Source organism: Lineus longissimus, chromosome 12 (genome assembly GCF_910592395.1).
Source record: "Lineus longissimus chromosome 12, tnLinLong1.2, whole genome shotgun sequence".
In the NCBI taxonomy this organism is placed as follows: domain Eukaryota; kingdom Metazoa; phylum Nemertea; class Pilidiophora; order Heteronemertea; family Lineidae; genus Lineus; species Lineus longissimus.
In genome coordinates, this window is record NC_088319.1 from 906869 (window position 1) to 926334 (window position 19466).

The window sequence follows — 19466 nt, forward strand, 5'->3', positions numbered from 1 at the left end:
TCAAGTTCTAGCCAAAATGGCGGTGCCTGTGGTCAACCCTTGGCAGGCCTCTTCTGACATTTGCAGCACTATTCGCTATCGTGAATATACCACTACACGCTTGTACTCAGCGAACTTCATCAGTGCATATAACGAGTTGTCCGCACTGAACGCAAAAAAGCGCAAAAAGTGACTGCTATTGGTGCCGATCAGCGGCTAATTTTAGTAAGTTAAATTTGATATTATCAGTCCAGTAGTTTTTAGAATGTTAGAGTATGAGGTGCTTGGACGTGTCGTCAAGAGCACAGTGAGATATTAGCTCTACCATAGAGTGAAGGGTCTGATACTGTCCGAGGGCACGTGCAATGACAGAACGATGCTTTGGTCTGTCATCTCGCGCATAGTGATATAGTACTGGGGATGCACAACGAAGAAGACTACTAATTAAGCTGACTTATAATATCATTTATTGATAAAAAATACACGGATATGTGGATTGGGGTGACAAAGCATGCACCTTTTAACTCACAGTACACTAAGAGCCCAAGGACGCTAAAAGCAGGAAACCGACTTGCCCTGCCGAAGCAGCACCACATTTCTCGAGGGCATTCATAGGCTTGGCTAGGATCGAGGGCATTCATAGGCTTGGCTAGGATCGAGGTAGGGTTCCCGGATTTCTTTATCAGATCAACAATTGTAAGTATTTAAGAGCCATTTACTAAAGTATTCGAGATTTTGAGCCAAAATGTTAGCATTTTCGGCGAGTTAGGGAGATGACCTTAGATACAGGTATGACATTTCCAGGAAATCCAAGTTGATCCGAGCCAAACTGAGGCAAGGCATCGGGAAATGTGGTGTTGATTCTCAAGGGTGATGCCAGTGCTTTCTAAGGGGACACCTCGTCGTAATTGGTCAGGTTTTGCATCTTAAGCGTTATGATTACGTTTACGTTTTCAAAATTGTAAATTCTTCATCATGCACTATTGTCACGTCATTACAACTGACAAATTTGAATCACTTATTTTGAATATTTTTTAATAATGAAATTGGCACGCCGCCTGGAGGAACGATGACAAAAGAAATTACTGATCAGACCCTCACAACGCACATGACATAATTATTTACAGTACATTGTAGTAGTGAAACCAGCCTGTTCTGACGAACAAAACGTCGGCCTGCGAAACCTCACCACTTAAGATCTGCACGCCAGCATAAAAGATGGCGTGCTCTTTGGAGAAAAAATACCAGTCACCAGCAAAAACTCCTTGATAAACAACATATGAACATGATATAAGCATATACAGGGTGTAACAAATGGTCTTAAATGTTATGCAGAATAGTTTTCAAAACGCAGTATTTTCTAATCGGTTTTTTTGAAATGAAAACTAGTAGCGATAAGATTTGCATTCGACAACCTTTTCTTGTCAATCCTGATTCATATATGGATGTGATCGCGACAACCAGTCGGCTGTACGAAGTGCGCAGACGTGTTGCAGGCAGATGGCTATTTGCCCTAGTGATTGATTGGCCGAAACATCTCACGTGACGTGAAGCCGTTTCCCGAAGCTGTTTATTTACTGCTTCACTAAATACCCAACATGAAGAAAATATGAAGTATCCAAAATATTGCTACTGTATACATGTGTATATTGTGATATTTCAAATGCATATTCATGCAATTATGTTTGTGATATGATGATTCAATCTGCAAAATGTCGGCACTATTTTGCCTTCATTGAAATATTTCTGTCCCTCGCACATGATGAAATATTGACGTTTGAGAGAACCAATCAGATTGCGAGAGAATAAATTGGGTCACAGGGTTGGTTAAAATAATGCAAATTAGGTCTTCTGCAGAGGTGCGATGCTTTGGTCGCACCACTGATCTGTGGGCAGATTCTGTCTGGCATAATCAATGTTGAAAAAGACCCATTCAAAATACATGTTCTTTCTGAAAGGAGCCATCAGATTACACAGGCAAATGTCAGGCTTCGTCCACGGATAGTTGATGGGGATTAATCATGAACGTTCCAACCATTGGCCATCGATGGAGAGTTGATGGAGAATCTCAATCAGCTATCCATGGATTGACCTCCCGTGGATGGAACGTCCATGGGCCGTCAACTATCCGTGGACGGAGGCTTTTGCCTGTGGTAGTGACCTCTGTCACTTAAGTGAACAGGTCAAGGCTGCACAAGTCTTCACATTAGCCAATGTTCATTAAACAAACGTGTCGCATCATTATTACTGGCGGCATATTCGCAAGTGATCATGGGGACACTGCACATAATTCAAATTACTCTAGTTTCTCTGATACAAAATTACACTACGGCAATGCCACCTTAGCCACAAGAAAATGCAAGAAAGAACGGCGTAGTCTTTTTAGATAAATAGACCTTGTTGACAATATATATTTGGCTGCTAAGGAACGCCGTCTTGGTAACTAACTAACTAATGAAATTCACAATCTCACTACTCAATTAAATTCTAGAGACGATCCATTTCATGGTACTATGTCTGATGATTTTTTTTTGTACAATATTCCATTCACTTTGCCAATGATCATAATGTATATACATAGTACGAAAAATAACAAAAATGTCCTCCAATACATGACGTGAAAATGACGTCATCACTGCCATATTGGACTACAAGCACGTGATAATTGACAGCAACATGTTGACATCACGTCTGTTTAACAACACTGTGCTCTGTGTGGCATATACAAAATGACACAAAGAATAGGGTCGGCGTGAGTGACGTTGCACTGACGTGACACTATCATTTTGCCGTCCATTGTCACGTGTGCTCGTCCAATATGGCGGCACTTGACGTCATATACACTGTTTAACGTTCGTTCCTAGGCACAGAGTGTCCTTTCCTGTTCCACAGATGATACTAACCTCGTCCCATCATAATGCTATCCAACCTCGTCCCATCATAGCTGATGCTATCCTCACCTTTCCTTTTGTATGAATTTTACACTATTCTAATGAAGAATCTTCCAAGGACCGATCGAGGTCAACCTATCGGCCCTGTCCACATTGTTCTTACAGGTATGCAAGGCCGTTCAAAATTGTTGCAGTGCTTGCCAGGAAAGGAATACTAAATGAAATGTCACGGCCAGTAAATTAGTTCTCAGCAAAACCGATTTAGCTTCACTCAGATGCACACAGAAAGCTGTTTTTGCACTGTACGATACACGTGCCAGCTTACGCATTGTTTTCAAGAACATCGGTTTGGTTCCGCTTCCGCTGAACACAGCATCAATGGGTGCATGTTCCCTTGACTAATTTTGTCAGTTCAGATCACAGCTATCCCAGCAACAAGCACCTTCCCATGCCATTGTTTTCCGCGGAAGTGGAACCAAGCAAATGTTCTTACAATCGTGCATGTACTGTCACCTGAGTCATAATACTGCCTTTTAATCTCCTGACTTGCAACAACATTGAAATTGCACTTGCAGTAATTTGCGATTTAGAACATAAAAAATGACAAGGACATCTACAGGCGACTTTCCGAACCATTGTGGACAAGGCTATCTCATGAAACCAAACAACTAATTTGACGCATGCGCGGTGCCGCATCCACCCCACGTTCTTACGTCGTTGACTCGGAGGAGGGATAGTTAATTTTCTCTTTGTAATAAATCTCCTCGCTCTCCTTATCTAGCAGTAATAGAATTGCAGCACCGAAACAGAAAATGGTTGCTCCCCACGCCATGCCGTAGGCCCAGGCGAAGAGCCATGATTTCTTCCCGCGTTGTTGGATCTCGTTTAGGAACATAATGGGGAAGACAACCAGGCAGATGATCATGGAAAGCACTGGAAGAAAGCAGAAAGAAAGTAAAATTTAAGAAATGCAGGTATCATATCCTGTCCAGGGTTCGAATATACCAAAAAACAACTGTCATCGAAAAAACCGGACACTCAAAAACAGTTTCAAATTCCCGGCTACTTCAACAGCAACAACCGCGTCCACTTCAGCGATGCGTTCCCCCAATGACGTTAAGTACAGTGTTGTGAATGCGGAGATTCCCCGGCTCGTTTAAGTGAGCTTCAATAGTATTTTTACCACTTACCCGCAAAGAACATAATAAACATAGCGACTCTGTACAGTTTGAATTTGTATTGGTGTTTCTTGGTGAAGAGGCCAACTCCTGTCATAATGGTTCCGCCAAAGGCCAATAGGAGGGCGATGACGGCAAACGCGCCACAAGCTTGTATCCACGCTGGAACGATAAAGCAAAGATACGTGCGAAGGGCAGCCCACTGAAACAGGCTCGATGTGCTACCCACCACTCGGCTGTTCATGGTGTAGAAGGGGAATGGACTGACCGTACCTCCCCCTCCAGCTACTCTGTCTGTAGCTTGATTAGCAATCAATCGGATCACGAGCTGCCTCGCTTGATCAGCCAGATACGTGTACTGATATGTATTGAGCAGTTAAGATCGATCGATGCCCGGGGATTACTGATCTACGCTGACATTTAGTGGATGTTCCCGGGGGCAGACGGGTTGAAATTCTGTTACGGTTCACATACATCCCGCGGGAGATATTCGGACAGTATGTTCGTCATATCGCTGAGCTGGTTTTGTAACAAATTTCAATCCCGATCAGGGATTTGCCTGTGTGAAACCTTACGGTCGGCAGTCAGGCATGGAAGCGTGTTTGCGACAGACAGCCCTCGAAACTCGTCGCCCATGCCAGATCCTAGACTAGCCGAGAGTCGAGTGGGCGTGTGCGGGCGAAATAGCTTGGTCCGGCGACAGGGAATGTATGCAAGAGCTTCAATTATATGTTTTAAAGGAAAGAACCAGATAACTGCGCGTAAAAAAAACAAACACGAAAATGACCCTCAACTGAATTACGCTTCGGGAACAATACTTCCCGTTGATTCTATATAGGCGTTAAAGCTTCTAACAGTTTCCATAGCAACCGGTGTTTGTGGCGTGAATAGCGTAGCGATGGCCACTGAGCTAAACGATGTTATTGTATTTCAATAGACAGGTACGGTGTCCATGGAGTTTGCGTTGGATCTCGATTTTTGAATTTGTGTTTCGTGTTAAAATGATGGTGGCTTGAGTTATTTAGTGCAGACATCCCAGGTGAACGTAGGGCAGAAAAATGTGACAGCAGTTGGCCAAATTCGCTGCCATAGACTGTAAGCCAGCCAAATCGACATGAACTGCATCGCAGTGAAACAGCAGCAGAATCGACGCAAAAAATAATCAGCAACAACGAAAGTGGGCATAACCTGGATACACTATGCATATGTATCTATATTTATGAGCGAGCAATAGGCAAACACATGCTTCAAACTTCTCATATACACGGTGTTATAGATTTCTCAGTTGTTGAGAACGTCTGTGAGTATAATTGCTGAAAGCTTCCCCTACCCTCAGCTCTAGGAGAGTCATCCTTGGCGCCGTTTCCGGCCCCTCGCGGTTCAAGGTGCCATAAAGAAGATTGCGATAGATTCTGCTACCACAGAGAGTTAACCGTAGAGCCTTTCCCCCAGCATCTCATCATACGAAGGGGGACTGCGACAGGTTTAGCTTCCACGGAGAGTTAAGCTGGTCGCATTTCCACCAGCCAGCCACAGTACGAAGAAATCATTGCGACAAGTTCTCTTCTCGAGCCGCTCAGCGTACCATGAGAGATTGCGACAGGTTCCCGATAGAAAGCCCCGGTGATTCATCACACTGCTGCCACTGCTCAGGTGGATGGCCCCTCATCAATAATGCCTGCTAAAAAACGTGCGGAATATTCCCGAGGGTGATTGAGAGTGGCTTTCACGGGGCAAACTCGTCAGCAAGAATCTGAAGCGTTTCGGTTGGAGAGCTCTTTCGTCCATGACCACTTGTGAAGAACTGTCTAAAAAACTCGACGTTCAAGTCAGCTGATCAGAACATCGGTATAGGCCGATAGATTAGGTGTGGAACGATGGATCTACTGTCTGAACGATGGCTACTGAACTGATTCCACATTCCTCGTGAAAACCGCTCTGGTTTTCAGATTATCTACAATTCACATCCCTCTGCCCTTCCCCTCCCCCATTCTTTTGCGAATCGATATGTTTTGAAGATCACTGCAGGTTGAAAAATCAGCCAGCCTGGAGAATAGCACCACATTTTCCGAGGGTAATCCTCTGTTCGTAGTATATTTCTAGGAAATATCACCCTTTTCCACGAGCCCAGTTGTTACAAACCTGCAAACACTTTACCGCTGTTATATCGGGGAAAACATTGTTGGTTTTCCCAGCAATCATCTACAGCATGTTGTTGGATAAAAGAACAGCGTTATTTCTTACCGAAGAAAAATCACTGGTGCGATCCTGTCAGTTTCAGCAGTCACGCCAATTACCATCCGGCTACGCCTTGGGCGAGAAATGACGCGACTTGCACGCCATGTTATTTACATTGATTTGCAAAGGATGTGATGATATCGACATTGTAACATAACAAAGGGTAAACAGATGATGACTCTGTGTTTTTACATCAATGTATTTCTTTTGAAGGATAAATCCCTTTCGTGTTGGCATAACTTGGGCCAAGTAGACAGTTAGACACAGATTTACACAAATGTGTTTTCCTTAAAGGCATTTCAAGGATGAAAACCATTGAATCTCAAAACAGTTAGGGGCTCTTCGTTTTACCGAAAAACTTTTGGGGGGTATTTTGTATTGGCGTTCAACATGACTTCCAACTGAAAGATGTATTTCCTAAGATCATGCTCAAAAGCTGATTACAACGGAACATTTTTTATATCTTTGGCACTTAATGCATAGCACCGGCGGCTTTTTCTCACTAAGACGTCACGCACAAACCGCGGAGGATATCAGTCAAAATCGGCGCGAAAATTGTGTGGTTTATAGTATATAATCCAAAGACCTCAAGCAGACGACTTCACATTTCAAAGATCAAAAGTCCCCGCACTGCTACCTGTAAATCGTCTCTCTTTTCAAATAGAATGATCACAAGGAAAACTTTATCATTAAGATGTTTAAAATGTTCAAAGGCTGGCGCCAAGTCGGGTCTGACTTTAACTCCCCTCAGAGACTACGAAACCTTTCCACCAAGGCTATTAAGACTCCGTATCACTTTGTTTACGGTTGTCTCAAAGTCTATTAATGCCAACGCGAGTTATCTTTTCAATTTACTGGATGCGTCTTAAAGGGACATGTTGAGGATGAGACAAGTCGTTTTTCATACGAAAAAGGCTTCCGGCTAGACCGTGACTTCTCCAGCACGATAACTTAAAAATATCTCCATTATAGAGCGCACTGGCATATAATATTACCGTATGCTTACACTCTGAGGGTTTATGAGCTTTTCAATTCAGCACACACTGTGCACCCGGGAGAGGTTTTTCAGAAAATAAAAAACCTTGGAATTTTTTTTAGCTTGTAAAACCTCAAAGGGGTTTTCTATTCAATGTCCTGAAAAAACTCGTCAAAAGCTCAAAAACCCTTATTTTCAATTTTCCATTTTTTTTTTATTGGCAAGCCACATTTTCCAGAGAAATTATTCAAGACCAGTCATGTCAGTTCGATTGTGATGCTACAATGTGGCGGCGCGTGGCGGTGAGAAGGGGTACCATCCTACCAGCCACCTAAATCCCACGCTCAAGGTATCCTTTAAATTTTAATTAACCTGTTAGATTTGTGATACTTCAAACAGTCTCAAATGAACCATAAAGTTTTGTGTCAAAGTTATCAGTCAGAGGAAGTCTCCTTTGTACTTTCTTTGATGGATATAAATCCATAACTTCAAAGTTTTAACAAGCAAATGTGTCTCATTACTGAGGAAGATGGGGTCAGAAATATTGTTTGAATCGTCTGAATTTGGTTTCAAACAAATCGCGCTAACGAGTAGTGCTTTGCTTGAAGGTCATCATAAAAAAAGACGTAGTGTGTGTCAATGATAATGAAAATACATGTAATCGAATGCAGTTTTAATTCACCATAGCTCTCGCCTTTATATTTGTTGTTCAAGCTCCACTCTCTAGGAATATTTCGTGTCCAAGCTGCAGTTGCATAGCGCTCAGGACTGGCATTCATATTTCGCCATCTTTGACAGCTGGGTGTATAGCAGGTATTGAAACACCATGCACAGCACTCTTTTTCGAGTCCAAGCTGCAGTAGCATAGCGCTCAGGACTGGCATTCATATTTCGCCATCTCTGAGAGCTGGGTGTATAGCAGGTATTGAAACACCCTGTATAGCAAAGAATGTGAACACAGACTCTTCGCCTTGGGAGTATAGCACGGTACGTTTATGCATAGTGGTATCTTTCCACCATTTGGCGCGGCACAATGTAACAACAGAAAGCTTTCGCAAAGCCCCCGAAACAACGCGAACACCTCTCCCATTGTTCGCAATCGTTATCAAGAGGGCAACAATGGGATAGGTGGTCACGTGAACGTTTTGGGCGCTCTGCGAAAACTCCCTGGTGTCAATTCCCCCGGATCGATCCAGTCATCAATACCGTATGAAACAGTATGCGTGCAAATATTTCGCTTATCTGTCTGTATCATTGGTTCAGTCAATAAGGATTTATTCAACATTATTGGCGATTTTAATCTATATTAGAATGTTTTCATTCGATACTAAATAGAAAACTCTATTGATTTGTGATAATACTCCCCAGATGAAATTAGCTAAGTGTTGTGTTTTTCGGGCATCGCTTCAAATTGAAATTGACGGGAAATTTTTTAGTGTTACTAAAAATGACAACATCATTAAGTTAAACTATGGCTATTCGGTCCTGCATAGCAGACCGCATGTGAATTTGAACTTTTCCGTGACTGAATCGGAGGACTCACAAATTACCTGCAAACTACGCTTGGCTATGAATGAAGTCAATTGCAAGCAGGGACGGAATGACGTCATCAATAATTAAAGTGCCGGCCATGCGCAGTAAGTAGCAAAAATCCCGATAAAGATTATCAGCCCCGGGGCACTTGGCTTACCATTGCAGAATATTTAGATCATAAAAAGGCCACGAAACAAAATAATTGATGCTAAGTGACCATTTGATTATGGGCTCGGAAAAACTGACCACTCATAGCATGAATGAATGGAGCGAAATTGTTTTCTTTGTGAGCTTGTTTCGCTCAATTTCCCAACCAGAGGCAATTAGTTAAAGAAGAAACAGCGTTATTAAAAAGTATATTCATCGGAATACCAATACTACGATTACCAGGCAGCCACCTGAGACCGAAAAACTAAGAAACGCCGGATACAATCACGTGATTTATCGATTTCCCGTCATGCCTTTCGTGTGTGGCTTATCTCCCTTCCGGTTCGTTAGGCTCGTGCCTGTTAATGACAATCTGTGAGTCTTAGCAGTAATCAAGGTGGTTATTCTTAGACGCGCTAGCTGAAACATCGGGCTGGAGAAACATTTGGCAGGTTTCGCGACCCTAAAGACGACGAGCGATTGTCAATGCTGTGAACATTTGCCCTGATGACCCTTTTGTAAGAGAGTGGAACAATGGGAATTCGGGCCTAGGTGCAAGTGGGCTTTGTTCAAAGACGATAGACCATGTTTTGGGCTAGGTCTGAATAGCATCAGGCGAAGTTACTATTTATAGCTCACAAGGTCATTTGCATAAGATATTGATGACGTTTTAGTCACGTGACAGTCGGACATCGACACTTATTTCTACGCATTTGAGCTTATTTCAAAGTCAATTATCTTTGACCCTGCATTGTTTTTAGCATGAATGATACCATAGAGTCAGAGAGAGAAATATTCAGAACAATTATGTAGTATTTCCAACACTCGGACATGTGCCAGATTGAATCTAACTGCCCTAGTTAGAAAGCCTGAATCCATTACGAAACCGCATTTGTCCGACATTGCCTGTAATTCAGCGATGGGGAAATAGAGGGCAGCAGCTGCAGTGACGTCATCTTCGCGGAATGCTATTCTTTCAACTGCGAGTTGAGGGGTAAAGGAACGTTACGACCAACTCACCGCTGAACAGCATAAGTCCAATGGGTTAACAATTGCTCCTAACGAAACAAAATCTCGTAAAAAAGTGATCAAATGCACCGCTGTTTGTTGGCGGTCGTGTCAGACTCGGTAAAGATAGGGGACCACTCCAGAAATCATGACTAAGTGACCATTAGTTCGGGTCGTGGATTTGGTTGAAATTGGTCATTATTTTGAGCTAGGTTACGTTGTGGCGAACTAGACTCTCGGTCGAAAGTGTCACTTGTTTCAGTGCAAGATTTATCAGCACGACGAGTCGCCCCAACAGGCCAGGGCGCCCCCTGTGACAAAAACTGCGACCCACCGAAGTAGATTTTAATTGGAGGCGAAATAAAGGCTTTGGGGATGGTTCTGATCATGATCATTCTCTTGTTGTGTGTAACGTACATATGCTACGTGAATTGATTGAGTTTGACCCTGGCGGCGAGGTCCTAATCCAGGTTGGTATGACGAGACGGTATCCAACCGCTTGGTGAGATCCCCTGTCAAACATTATCATTAATTTATTACGTGGTCCAATCTCTCGAATTATCAGGTAAAAAAGCAGAAAACGGTCAAATGTTTAAACCTTTCACGATGTAATCAGTGACCTACTTAATGGTCAATCGAACTTTTGGTGAGTACTAGTCATCACTGACTGATGGAAGTCCACGAAGGTATCAATCTTGTCAACAGACCGCGGAGAGGTACATTTATTATGCCTGGGCCAAATCTGCCTGTGTCGAAGAAGATAATTTTGACTTGAGACCGGTTCGACTGGATTTTCATTGAAAATGACCTTGAGCTATAGACCCAGACTAGAATGGCTTTCAGCAGCAGATTGCAGGTAATCTACTGCTGCTTTCAGCTGAATTCAAACAGGATTATTGAATGCTTACAAAACTGCAATAGAAGGTGTACTGGAATGAAATTTAACCACAGGCTTGCCAGAAAGTCTCGCGGGTGAATTCCAGCCATTTGTTTGTTTTCTATATTGTATCTTTGATTATGCCAATCAGCTTTTTTTGGTTTTCTTTTCACAATCACACTGGTTTTCGGAGGAAATAATCAAATATTTTCACCCAAGCCATAAAAATATCGTCCCTTACTACTACTATAGTTGCTCACGTTAAAATCCCAACAGGCAAACTATCTTAGTAATAAAACCAAGTAAATATCACCAATGTACCGGATTCATCTTTTATTTACTGCGCTATAATCCCGAAGGCAAAATGCGGAATCTGCCGTATTTTTCTCTTCAGCATTCATTGAGATAAACACCCAAAAAAGACTGAACCACTTTTTGCATGGAAATTTATATACCAATGCAATGTGTGTACACACGTCTTTATTCACATAAGGGGATGGGAATTTTACAATAACCAATAGTACTTAGTTATTCTATACATGATATTGTTTAGGAATTTCAATTGATGCTGAGCAAGCAGCATTGCCAGTGAAATTGGTAATCAATAGTGTCGACAGCACTGATCACTAGAAGAACCCTTTGATCAACTCAAGGTAATTTTTCTCTAAAGCCAGGGGCGGTGAGGACCAATTTTATTGCTTCTGAATAGGCCAACCCAAACAGAAAAAAACAAATGTGACTCGCTCTACCAAAACTAGGCGCTTGTCACATCTGAACTCGACAGGTTGATACGGACTTGTTGTTCATTTCCCTATTGTAGACCTTTTGTGAAATCTATTACAAACTGATTTGGTCACATTTCACAAAAGGTCTACAATAGGGAAATGAACAACAAGTCCGTATCAACCTGTCAAGTTCAGATGCGACAAGCGCCTAGTTTTGGTAGAGCGGGTCACAAATGCTCAAATCCAACTAAGACTTATAGTTGGGGAAGCGCTAATCGGTTTCTTAAAGCAAAAAGTGTTGTCTTTCTCCCACAACGGCCGATGTGGAAATATCGCCACGGCCATGCGCAACCTTTGTAATATCCAATGCGTGCCAAAAACGAGGACAAGCGTGTGGGGTTTCTACGCTAATGGTTATTGCGATATGAAGTCACAGATCTGTCGATTGTGAGATTAAACCGTGCCCTTTATACACCTTTCCAGAAATGGGGCGCTGAGTGTCCGAAATAGTGATGTCAAAAGGGGAAACTTGGCCTTATGGTGTAGGGACAAAGGAGATAGTCGTGGTTGACCAACACACTTGAATGCCTTTAATGACGGACAAGGGGGAAAAGTTAGTTCCAATGCAAGCCATCAATTTCGGGAAGCATGCATATATGGAATGATCGAATGGTAAATTGCTGGGCGGTGGGACATGTCGGACAGGGATGAGTATAATTCGTTAATAAGTTCCTTCCTTTAGAAACTTTCGCCAAAATAAAGGGAAGATACCTTTTCAGCGATTTAAAGTTGTGAAAGAGACGGGGATAAGAGATCGGAGAGTTGCGGAGAGTAAGACCAGACATGACAAGAGGGAACAGACATGGTTTCATCCTCCTCAAGGAGGTAGGGGACTCAGATATTGACGTTATCAACGTTACGGATGTCTTCAAACAGTTCCGGTCATTGTGATATCTCGGAGCGGTCGATAGTGATATTAGACCCTTACATCCAGTACGAGTCTGAGACGGTGATGGATAAGAGATTAGTAGAAACTTTTACATGTCCGTTAGTGATGGACAGACGACATACTAGATTACATCCGCGCTTTTAGCTGCTGAGAAGCTATCGTAAAGGAGTCTACATGTATGTCATCGGTGTCGTCAACCGGCTCCGAGAACTTGGTTGCAACAAATTTACATATCTTGGTTACATTGAATCCCTGATCCCCTGGCAATGGAAACGTTTTCTCGCCTCCCGAGTGCACCGATGTCGACCATTTCGTCACCCCTCTATCACGACGCAACGCTATTCCATTGTGGTCGTAGAAGCGGGGTCTACACGTTAACGTCACGGTGCAGAATCTACCCTCCACGCAGTGTGTCGACAATGCATCGACCCACACGATGATGATGGCTGCACGGGAAGCCCTCATGGCCCAGTCGGGATTGAAATTGGAATACATGTAACATGAAAATTCAGTTCGATTTCGATGTTTTTTAAATTTAATAATTGGAACTACTTCTTCCAATGGAAGGTGACTTAGCAGCGGACATCTTGGTTGTGATTGCCTAAATAATAGAAATCTCACCTTTTTGCGGGTTTTTCCTACACTCTATTTTCTCGGGGTCGTCCCAGAGGCATTCCTGCCAGAGGCCCTCTCGGTAGCCCTCGGCTGAGAGCCATTCCGTGCTGGCGATAGAGACGATGGTTAACAGGACGGTAATTATTCCACATACTAGCGCTATGACCTGGAAATATAGACGGAAAGAATCATGAGACAATTTATAGCAAAATATGTTCGGTTCAATTTTAAGGTAATGCAGGTTATGACTTATGACACACTAAACTACTGTCGCTGGAAGTGTAGAAATAAGAATCTTTGAAACCTGTTAGCGAAACTAGCCAGTATAGTTGCTGCTCCGGCCAACGACGGACAAGTCAGTGCAGCAGTGTACAAAGTCACTGTACGCACAACTGTATGCAAGTCGTGTAGATGATAACGACTTCTGTCAAAGATGATATATCCCTAGAAGCGCTGCAAATTAAGATTGGGGATTGGTCTTTTTTACAGTTCATCTATAAATGTTAATTAACGAAAATGCGCCCGTCTCATTTAAAGCTGCATGATCGCAAATGCGCCGAAAGCACATTTTACAAGATTTCCAAAGAAATGCACTGGGATAAATATCATTAATCCTAGCTGCATTGTATTGTGGCAGATGTCTGTATGAAGAAGCCATCTTAACCTCAGGCTCAGCAGACAACGGATGATCAGGACAAGAATCACAAAAGGCTGAAAAGACGTGTAAAGCCTGCAAATATATCACCAACAAAATTATGGTGAAGTCAATTGCATGGCAACGCAACAAGCGAGTTTGTAATGTATTATACAGTAAGATGATTCAGCACAAAGAACTCGGTTATAGCTGTTTGGGAATTTAAACTTTCCTCCATCCAACTCCGGCAAACCACGACAGAAAAAAGCCCTGGACGATTTTTGCTACATGCAATCGTGATCGCATATCGTAGCGATTTAAATCGCTTGTTATGAGACACATTACTACGAAGAACATGTAGAAGAGATGGCCTCAGACTATAATTAACTAAAATGTTGTCTTAAATTAACCAGTTATTGACAACAGGGTGAAGCTATTCAAAGATGTCTATACTTACAGAATGCTATAATGATTTTCCCTGATTGACGCCGGAACATTTTCGGAAAACATGATCATATGAAAACTCGAAAGGTAAACGATACGATGTGACAACTAGATCTAGACGAGGATTAGAACAGAGTTTCGAACTCGCTATTCACTGTAATATGCATTCTGAAGGCGAGTTGACGGAAAAGCTTCGAATAAGTCTTCTCCGTAATTATTGAAATGGTGAAAACTACTTTTAATCAACGATACAGTTGTGACAAGCAAAGCTGATCTGCTGAAGACATGGTGGGTGTAAATGACACCAAAATGTCTCTAGACAAATCCACAACAAGATACGAAGGAACCAGCAGTGACACACTGATACAGACATTAAGGGCTCTCATTGACTTTTACATCCCTTGTGCAGTGTACTCACTGGGATTCATAGGAAACACTATCATTTTCATCATCATGACCAAACGACTCCGCAGTCGCCAAAACGTCGTCATGTCTTATCACTTCAGAGCGTTAGCCCTGGGGGATAACGGCGCAATAGGACTTGGATTTGGTCAAAGGTTAATACTGAATAATCTACCGAACTATGCAGATATCGGTGATTTCATCTGTAAAGAACTCAACTTCAGCTTGTTCGCATTTATCGGCGTCCATGTTTGGAATGTCGTTATCATCTCCGTCGACCGGTTTGTGGCAGTGTGCTTCCCTTTGAAAGCTGCGGCGTGGTGTACAGTCAAGAAAGCCAGGGCCTGCTATGTGTTCAATCTCTGCTTTCATCTGCTTTTTAACCTTGTAAAACTCTGGAAGTATTACGAGAAGTACCCTGCAAACCCAGACGGCGAAGTCTGCGTGAACCCACCGGAGTTCCCGCCGTGGTTTGAAGGCTTCATTTTAATGGTTTATTACGTTATAGTGCACTATTTACCTCCGATAACAGTTCTCATTCTTAATGTCGCCATTTTAATAAAATTTAAGCAACGGGGACAGAAAATGCAAAATTTCGGCGAAAGTGGAGGCCAACAGAAAACTGAGAGGCAGGAGCGCCACCTAACTATGGTGATGATGGTCGTTGCATTCACTTTCATCTTTTGTCTGGGATGTTACCCAGTCTCTGAGATTGTTCGTATATACTTTATACCAAAAGCTGTACTGGTGAGCAATATTAAAGTGCTGGTGTTAACAATTCTTCTTTTCTACCTCATCATGACTCTTAACCCCTGTCTAAACTTTTTCATCTACGTCCTGGTCAGCGCCTCTTTTAGGAAAGACTTCATGAGGCTACTTAAAATTTAGAGCGACAACTGGGGATCAATGTCAACTTTTTTCTTCGCGGGAAGGGGAAATTTCCGAGATACACAAACTGAACGGCTAATCCCAAGAATCTTGACAATACCAACCCCCTAAAACGCGCTACGTAGGGTTCCAACGGAATGTAGCTACAATATATGTTTTACAAGCCTATCGGCGACAGGGTTCAATTAACTCCACGCGAGCAGAAGTGTATCAAGGCTTGGAGTTTGTTCTTGCATATTCAAAGGGGCCTTGGTTAAAGACAAACATAATAAACTCGAATTGCAACTTATCGCCATTTGAACAAATCAGTTGTACGTGTTGAGACATAAAGTCTGCTCATGTCTACCACTGGCTAGAAGGCAGAAAACTGCGTCCTCTCCCTACAGCCAGGGTGGTCAGACGGGTCAGGGGTGTATGCCCCCTACGGCAAATATGTAGGCCTCGAATTTTGACCCCACAATGTACTGGAGTATACGTACAAATTCGAGAGTAGAATACATTATCATTACAAAATGTAGTTAACTGATCAGCCAGTATATTCAGTCGTTGGCCCATCACAACGAACTTTTATGATAAGTTTGTTGAATATCCTTAAACACTCGGTATTTTGTTATTGTATATACCATCACCGCAGTAACGGTATAGGCTGTATGTCTATAATCTGCCGCCATTTAAAATAAGCTTGTTTACACATCGATGCCTCAGCCCTGCTATTTCAAGATGTCTTTGATCATAATTTCATCCGGCTGCTACTGTAGCCAATTTGGACGTCATAATCAGAGAATGAGGAAAGTCTGTCTTGCTTTGTGTTACGTATCATCGTCTGATGCAGCAAACCGCCTGCTAGCGACGTTGCCAAAATGAACTCACAGCGACGACACGAAGTTGGTAAGCTTATCGGCGGCGCGGTGCAATTGTACTTGCCGTGTGTGACAGTCTCCTATCAGTTGGCATGAGTTTCGATATTATGAGTTAGTCCGATTCAGTGTCTGTCGTAGGCTTAGTAGTTTGCGTCTTCATATCGGCTCGGAAACGTTCAACACTTGGTCACCTTTGTGTTCCGTACATGGTCATAACCTTCATTAGATTTCAGCTTCGACATAAGCTTGCTAGCCTCTCGGCGACAAAGTTCAACTGCTTCGAATGTACATCTAGGCTCTTTGTATGTGGGCAAATGTTTCCAAATAGAAACGTATCTGTCGAATCGAGGCTGCTGGTATAGGAGCATTTTAATGCTGAGAGGATCCCGAAAGGTACCCTTGGTGGGGATGTAAGCCAACTGGATGTGAGCGCAGTTGATGAAACTGGGACCAAATTCGAGCCTGAGCTGACCTGCTTCAGCCATGACAGGATCGAATGACTCCAGAATGTCGCAAGCCATCACTACGGAAACAGCTCATAACATGGACCATGACATTTTGATAAAGTTGATGACCATTTTTGATTTCTACTTACCCAGCGTCGTGTTCTCTATAGGATTTATAGGAAACACAGTAATTTTCATTATCATGACGAAACGACTCCGAAAGCGCCAAAACGTTGTGATGTCTTATCACTTCAGAGCGTTAGCGCTGGGGGATAACGGCGCATTGTCTCTAGGATTCAGTCAGAGGATAATACTGTCGAGAATTCCTGCAGTCTGGGAAAGATACGGCGATTTCTTTTGTAAAGAGCTTACCTATACCCTATTCGTGTTTTGGGGGTTTCATATTTGGAATGTAATCATAATTTCTCTCGACCGGTTTGTTGCAGTGTGTTTCCCATTGAAAGCTGCGGCGTGGTGCACAGTCAAGAAAGCCAGGGCCTGCTACGTGTTCAATCTCTGCTTTCATTTAGCTTTCAACCTGGTTAAGCTATGGAAGTACTACCAAACTCCAACATACCAAAAACCCGAATTCTGCATCAATCCGCCGGGGTTCCCATCGCGGTTCGAGGAGTTCATCATACTGTTTTTCTTCATCACCGTTAACTACGCACCGCCGATCATAGTCCTTATTTTAAATGTCTCCATTTTGGTTAAATTCAGGCAACAAGGCAGGGAATTACAAAATATTGGGGAAAGTGGTTCCCAAGAGAAATCAAGAAAAGAGCGCCATCTAACGGTGATGATGATGGTGGTCGCATTCACGTTTATCTTTTCGTTATCTTGTTATCCGATTGCAGAAATAGTTTGGAAAATATTCATACCGAAAGTTGCAGCAGCTAATCCGATGGTGATGGCTCTCAGCATTTACATTTGCAGCTTCATCATGAACCTGAACGCCTGTCAAAACTTCTTCATCTATTTATTGGTCAGTGCCTCATTCAGGAAAGACGTCGTGTGCTTATTTAAAGGGGTACGCCGTTCGTAATCACTGGTGGTCCAGGAAAATAGAAATGCAGTTATGCACAATGCCGTAGTGCAATTACAATGCAAAAGTATTAGTCGTATCTGTGTACCTGTCTGCACAACGGCATTGTCAACACTTATATCTATTGTGTATTATACGGATTTGAAATTACTGACTTGAAGCGCAGTTGGTAAAGAGTTTTTATCGCCCGTGCAGTTGATACGTGAAGGCTCCACAGACGTTCTGTCATTGGCATGCTATCAGCCCGCTGGCATTATCTCTGATAGCCGTTTTGGTCCTCTCCTCCCTTAATCTACGCACGCGTTAAGCTCCTAAATCGTACCCAAAGTACCTGCTTTTACCATAAATCTACTGGCGGAATGCGAGTACATCGGATGCAGCGGGCTGTTGCGTCTGAGGAAATGTGGTGACAACAACACGCTCAGTCTTATTGACCAGAGAGAGGCTGTTTAGAATGTACTTGAGGCTGTGCACGTGTACCCAGAGAATGTCCGCTAAAAGAGATAACTTGGGCGTGAGATTTACCTAGCCAGGATGATGATAACCCTGCTCGATACTTGTATAGTACCATACTAAATGCTGATCTCTGATAAAGAACTCTAGTGTTCCGAGGCAGCTTTGGGCAGGGCTTGGGAATTTCAGGGAGCCAAAATGTTACACCTCGTTCTAAATACTGCATTTTTTTGCAGTGTTTTCAATGATTCTGTTTAGAGAAGTTGTGGTCCTGCTGGAAGCTGTCTTGTATAGAAAACCAACATATCTCATGCCCAAATTGGCCCTTTAGGACAGATTAACTACATCCGTTTAACCATTTTAACGACCTATAGCGTGTTGCCCATATTTATCACAAGAAATTCATCCTTATATCATTACGAAGTGTTAATTCTTCTTCTTTCCAAGGCACCTTGTGCTTTATCAGACCCACGCGTCATTTTGCCTCAACACAAAGCAATGGCATCATTATCAACAGTATTGGCGATGTTTCTGTGTGCGAGTTGATCATCTTTACAACATACTGCGGAGAGTTGATAAGATGAGGATGTAAACATCGATGATGCATCGAAAAGTAGCCAATATTAACTAGTCTTCATCAAGGGTTTGTTGGAAAAGGCATGGTGTTTTCCTCCTGGTAGCTGAAGGGATTTGAGACGGGCTCTCCCTGTAAGCATCTTGGTCGTAATTTATTGGCCGATCCAAGTGATCAATACTAATGATTGATAGTCGATCTGAGCAAACACGCAATGAACGTCACTTCACGTAGAGTCAATTTACTTTTTTCCTCGGTCAATACTGGGTTGTTTGCTTATACTTCTCATCGCATCTCGAGGAAGAAGTGGTTAGCCCGCAATGGCCGCTACCCTGGAAAAAGACATTTGGCTGACCAGGACTAATGGTGGCAAAGAGGTAATCCGCCTGTTTATCTGGTCGATCAACCTAAAACCGATGGGAGTAATGTGATTCGGGCGATGTTCTACCTTCCAATTTCACACCGTACGACAAATATCATGCTGCGGACGATATCAAATAATGCGGTGTTGGCAAGCATCCCCTCCGGTCAAAATGGCGGCGCATGTTGCAAATTAACAAAGCGGAATACGAAGCTTTTTACTTTTCTGGTACTTCGAGGTGAA

The 19466-nt window shown here is 42.8% G+C and overlaps 1 protein-coding gene across 7 annotated transcripts in view; it reads right to left on the reverse strand.

Moving 5' to 3' along the window:
* Positions 1-423: 423 nt before the first annotated feature.
* The window catches only part of LOC135496636 (transmembrane protein 47-like), a 60369-nt gene continuing 41326 nt past the window's right edge, over positions 424-19466 (reverse strand). For all 7 annotated transcript variants that reach the window (XM_064786062.1, XM_064786064.1, XM_064786061.1 and 4 more), the window contains 3 exons: positions 13123-13282; positions 4061-4210; positions 424-3803 (listed from right to left, as the gene is read on the reverse strand). In XM_064786062.1, the coding sequence (XP_064642132.1) occupies positions 3580-3803; positions 4061-4210; positions 13123-13282 (534 nt within the window). In that variant the 3' untranslated portion in view covers positions 424-3579. The remainder of the gene's footprint in view (positions 3804-4060; positions 4211-13122; positions 13283-19466) is intronic.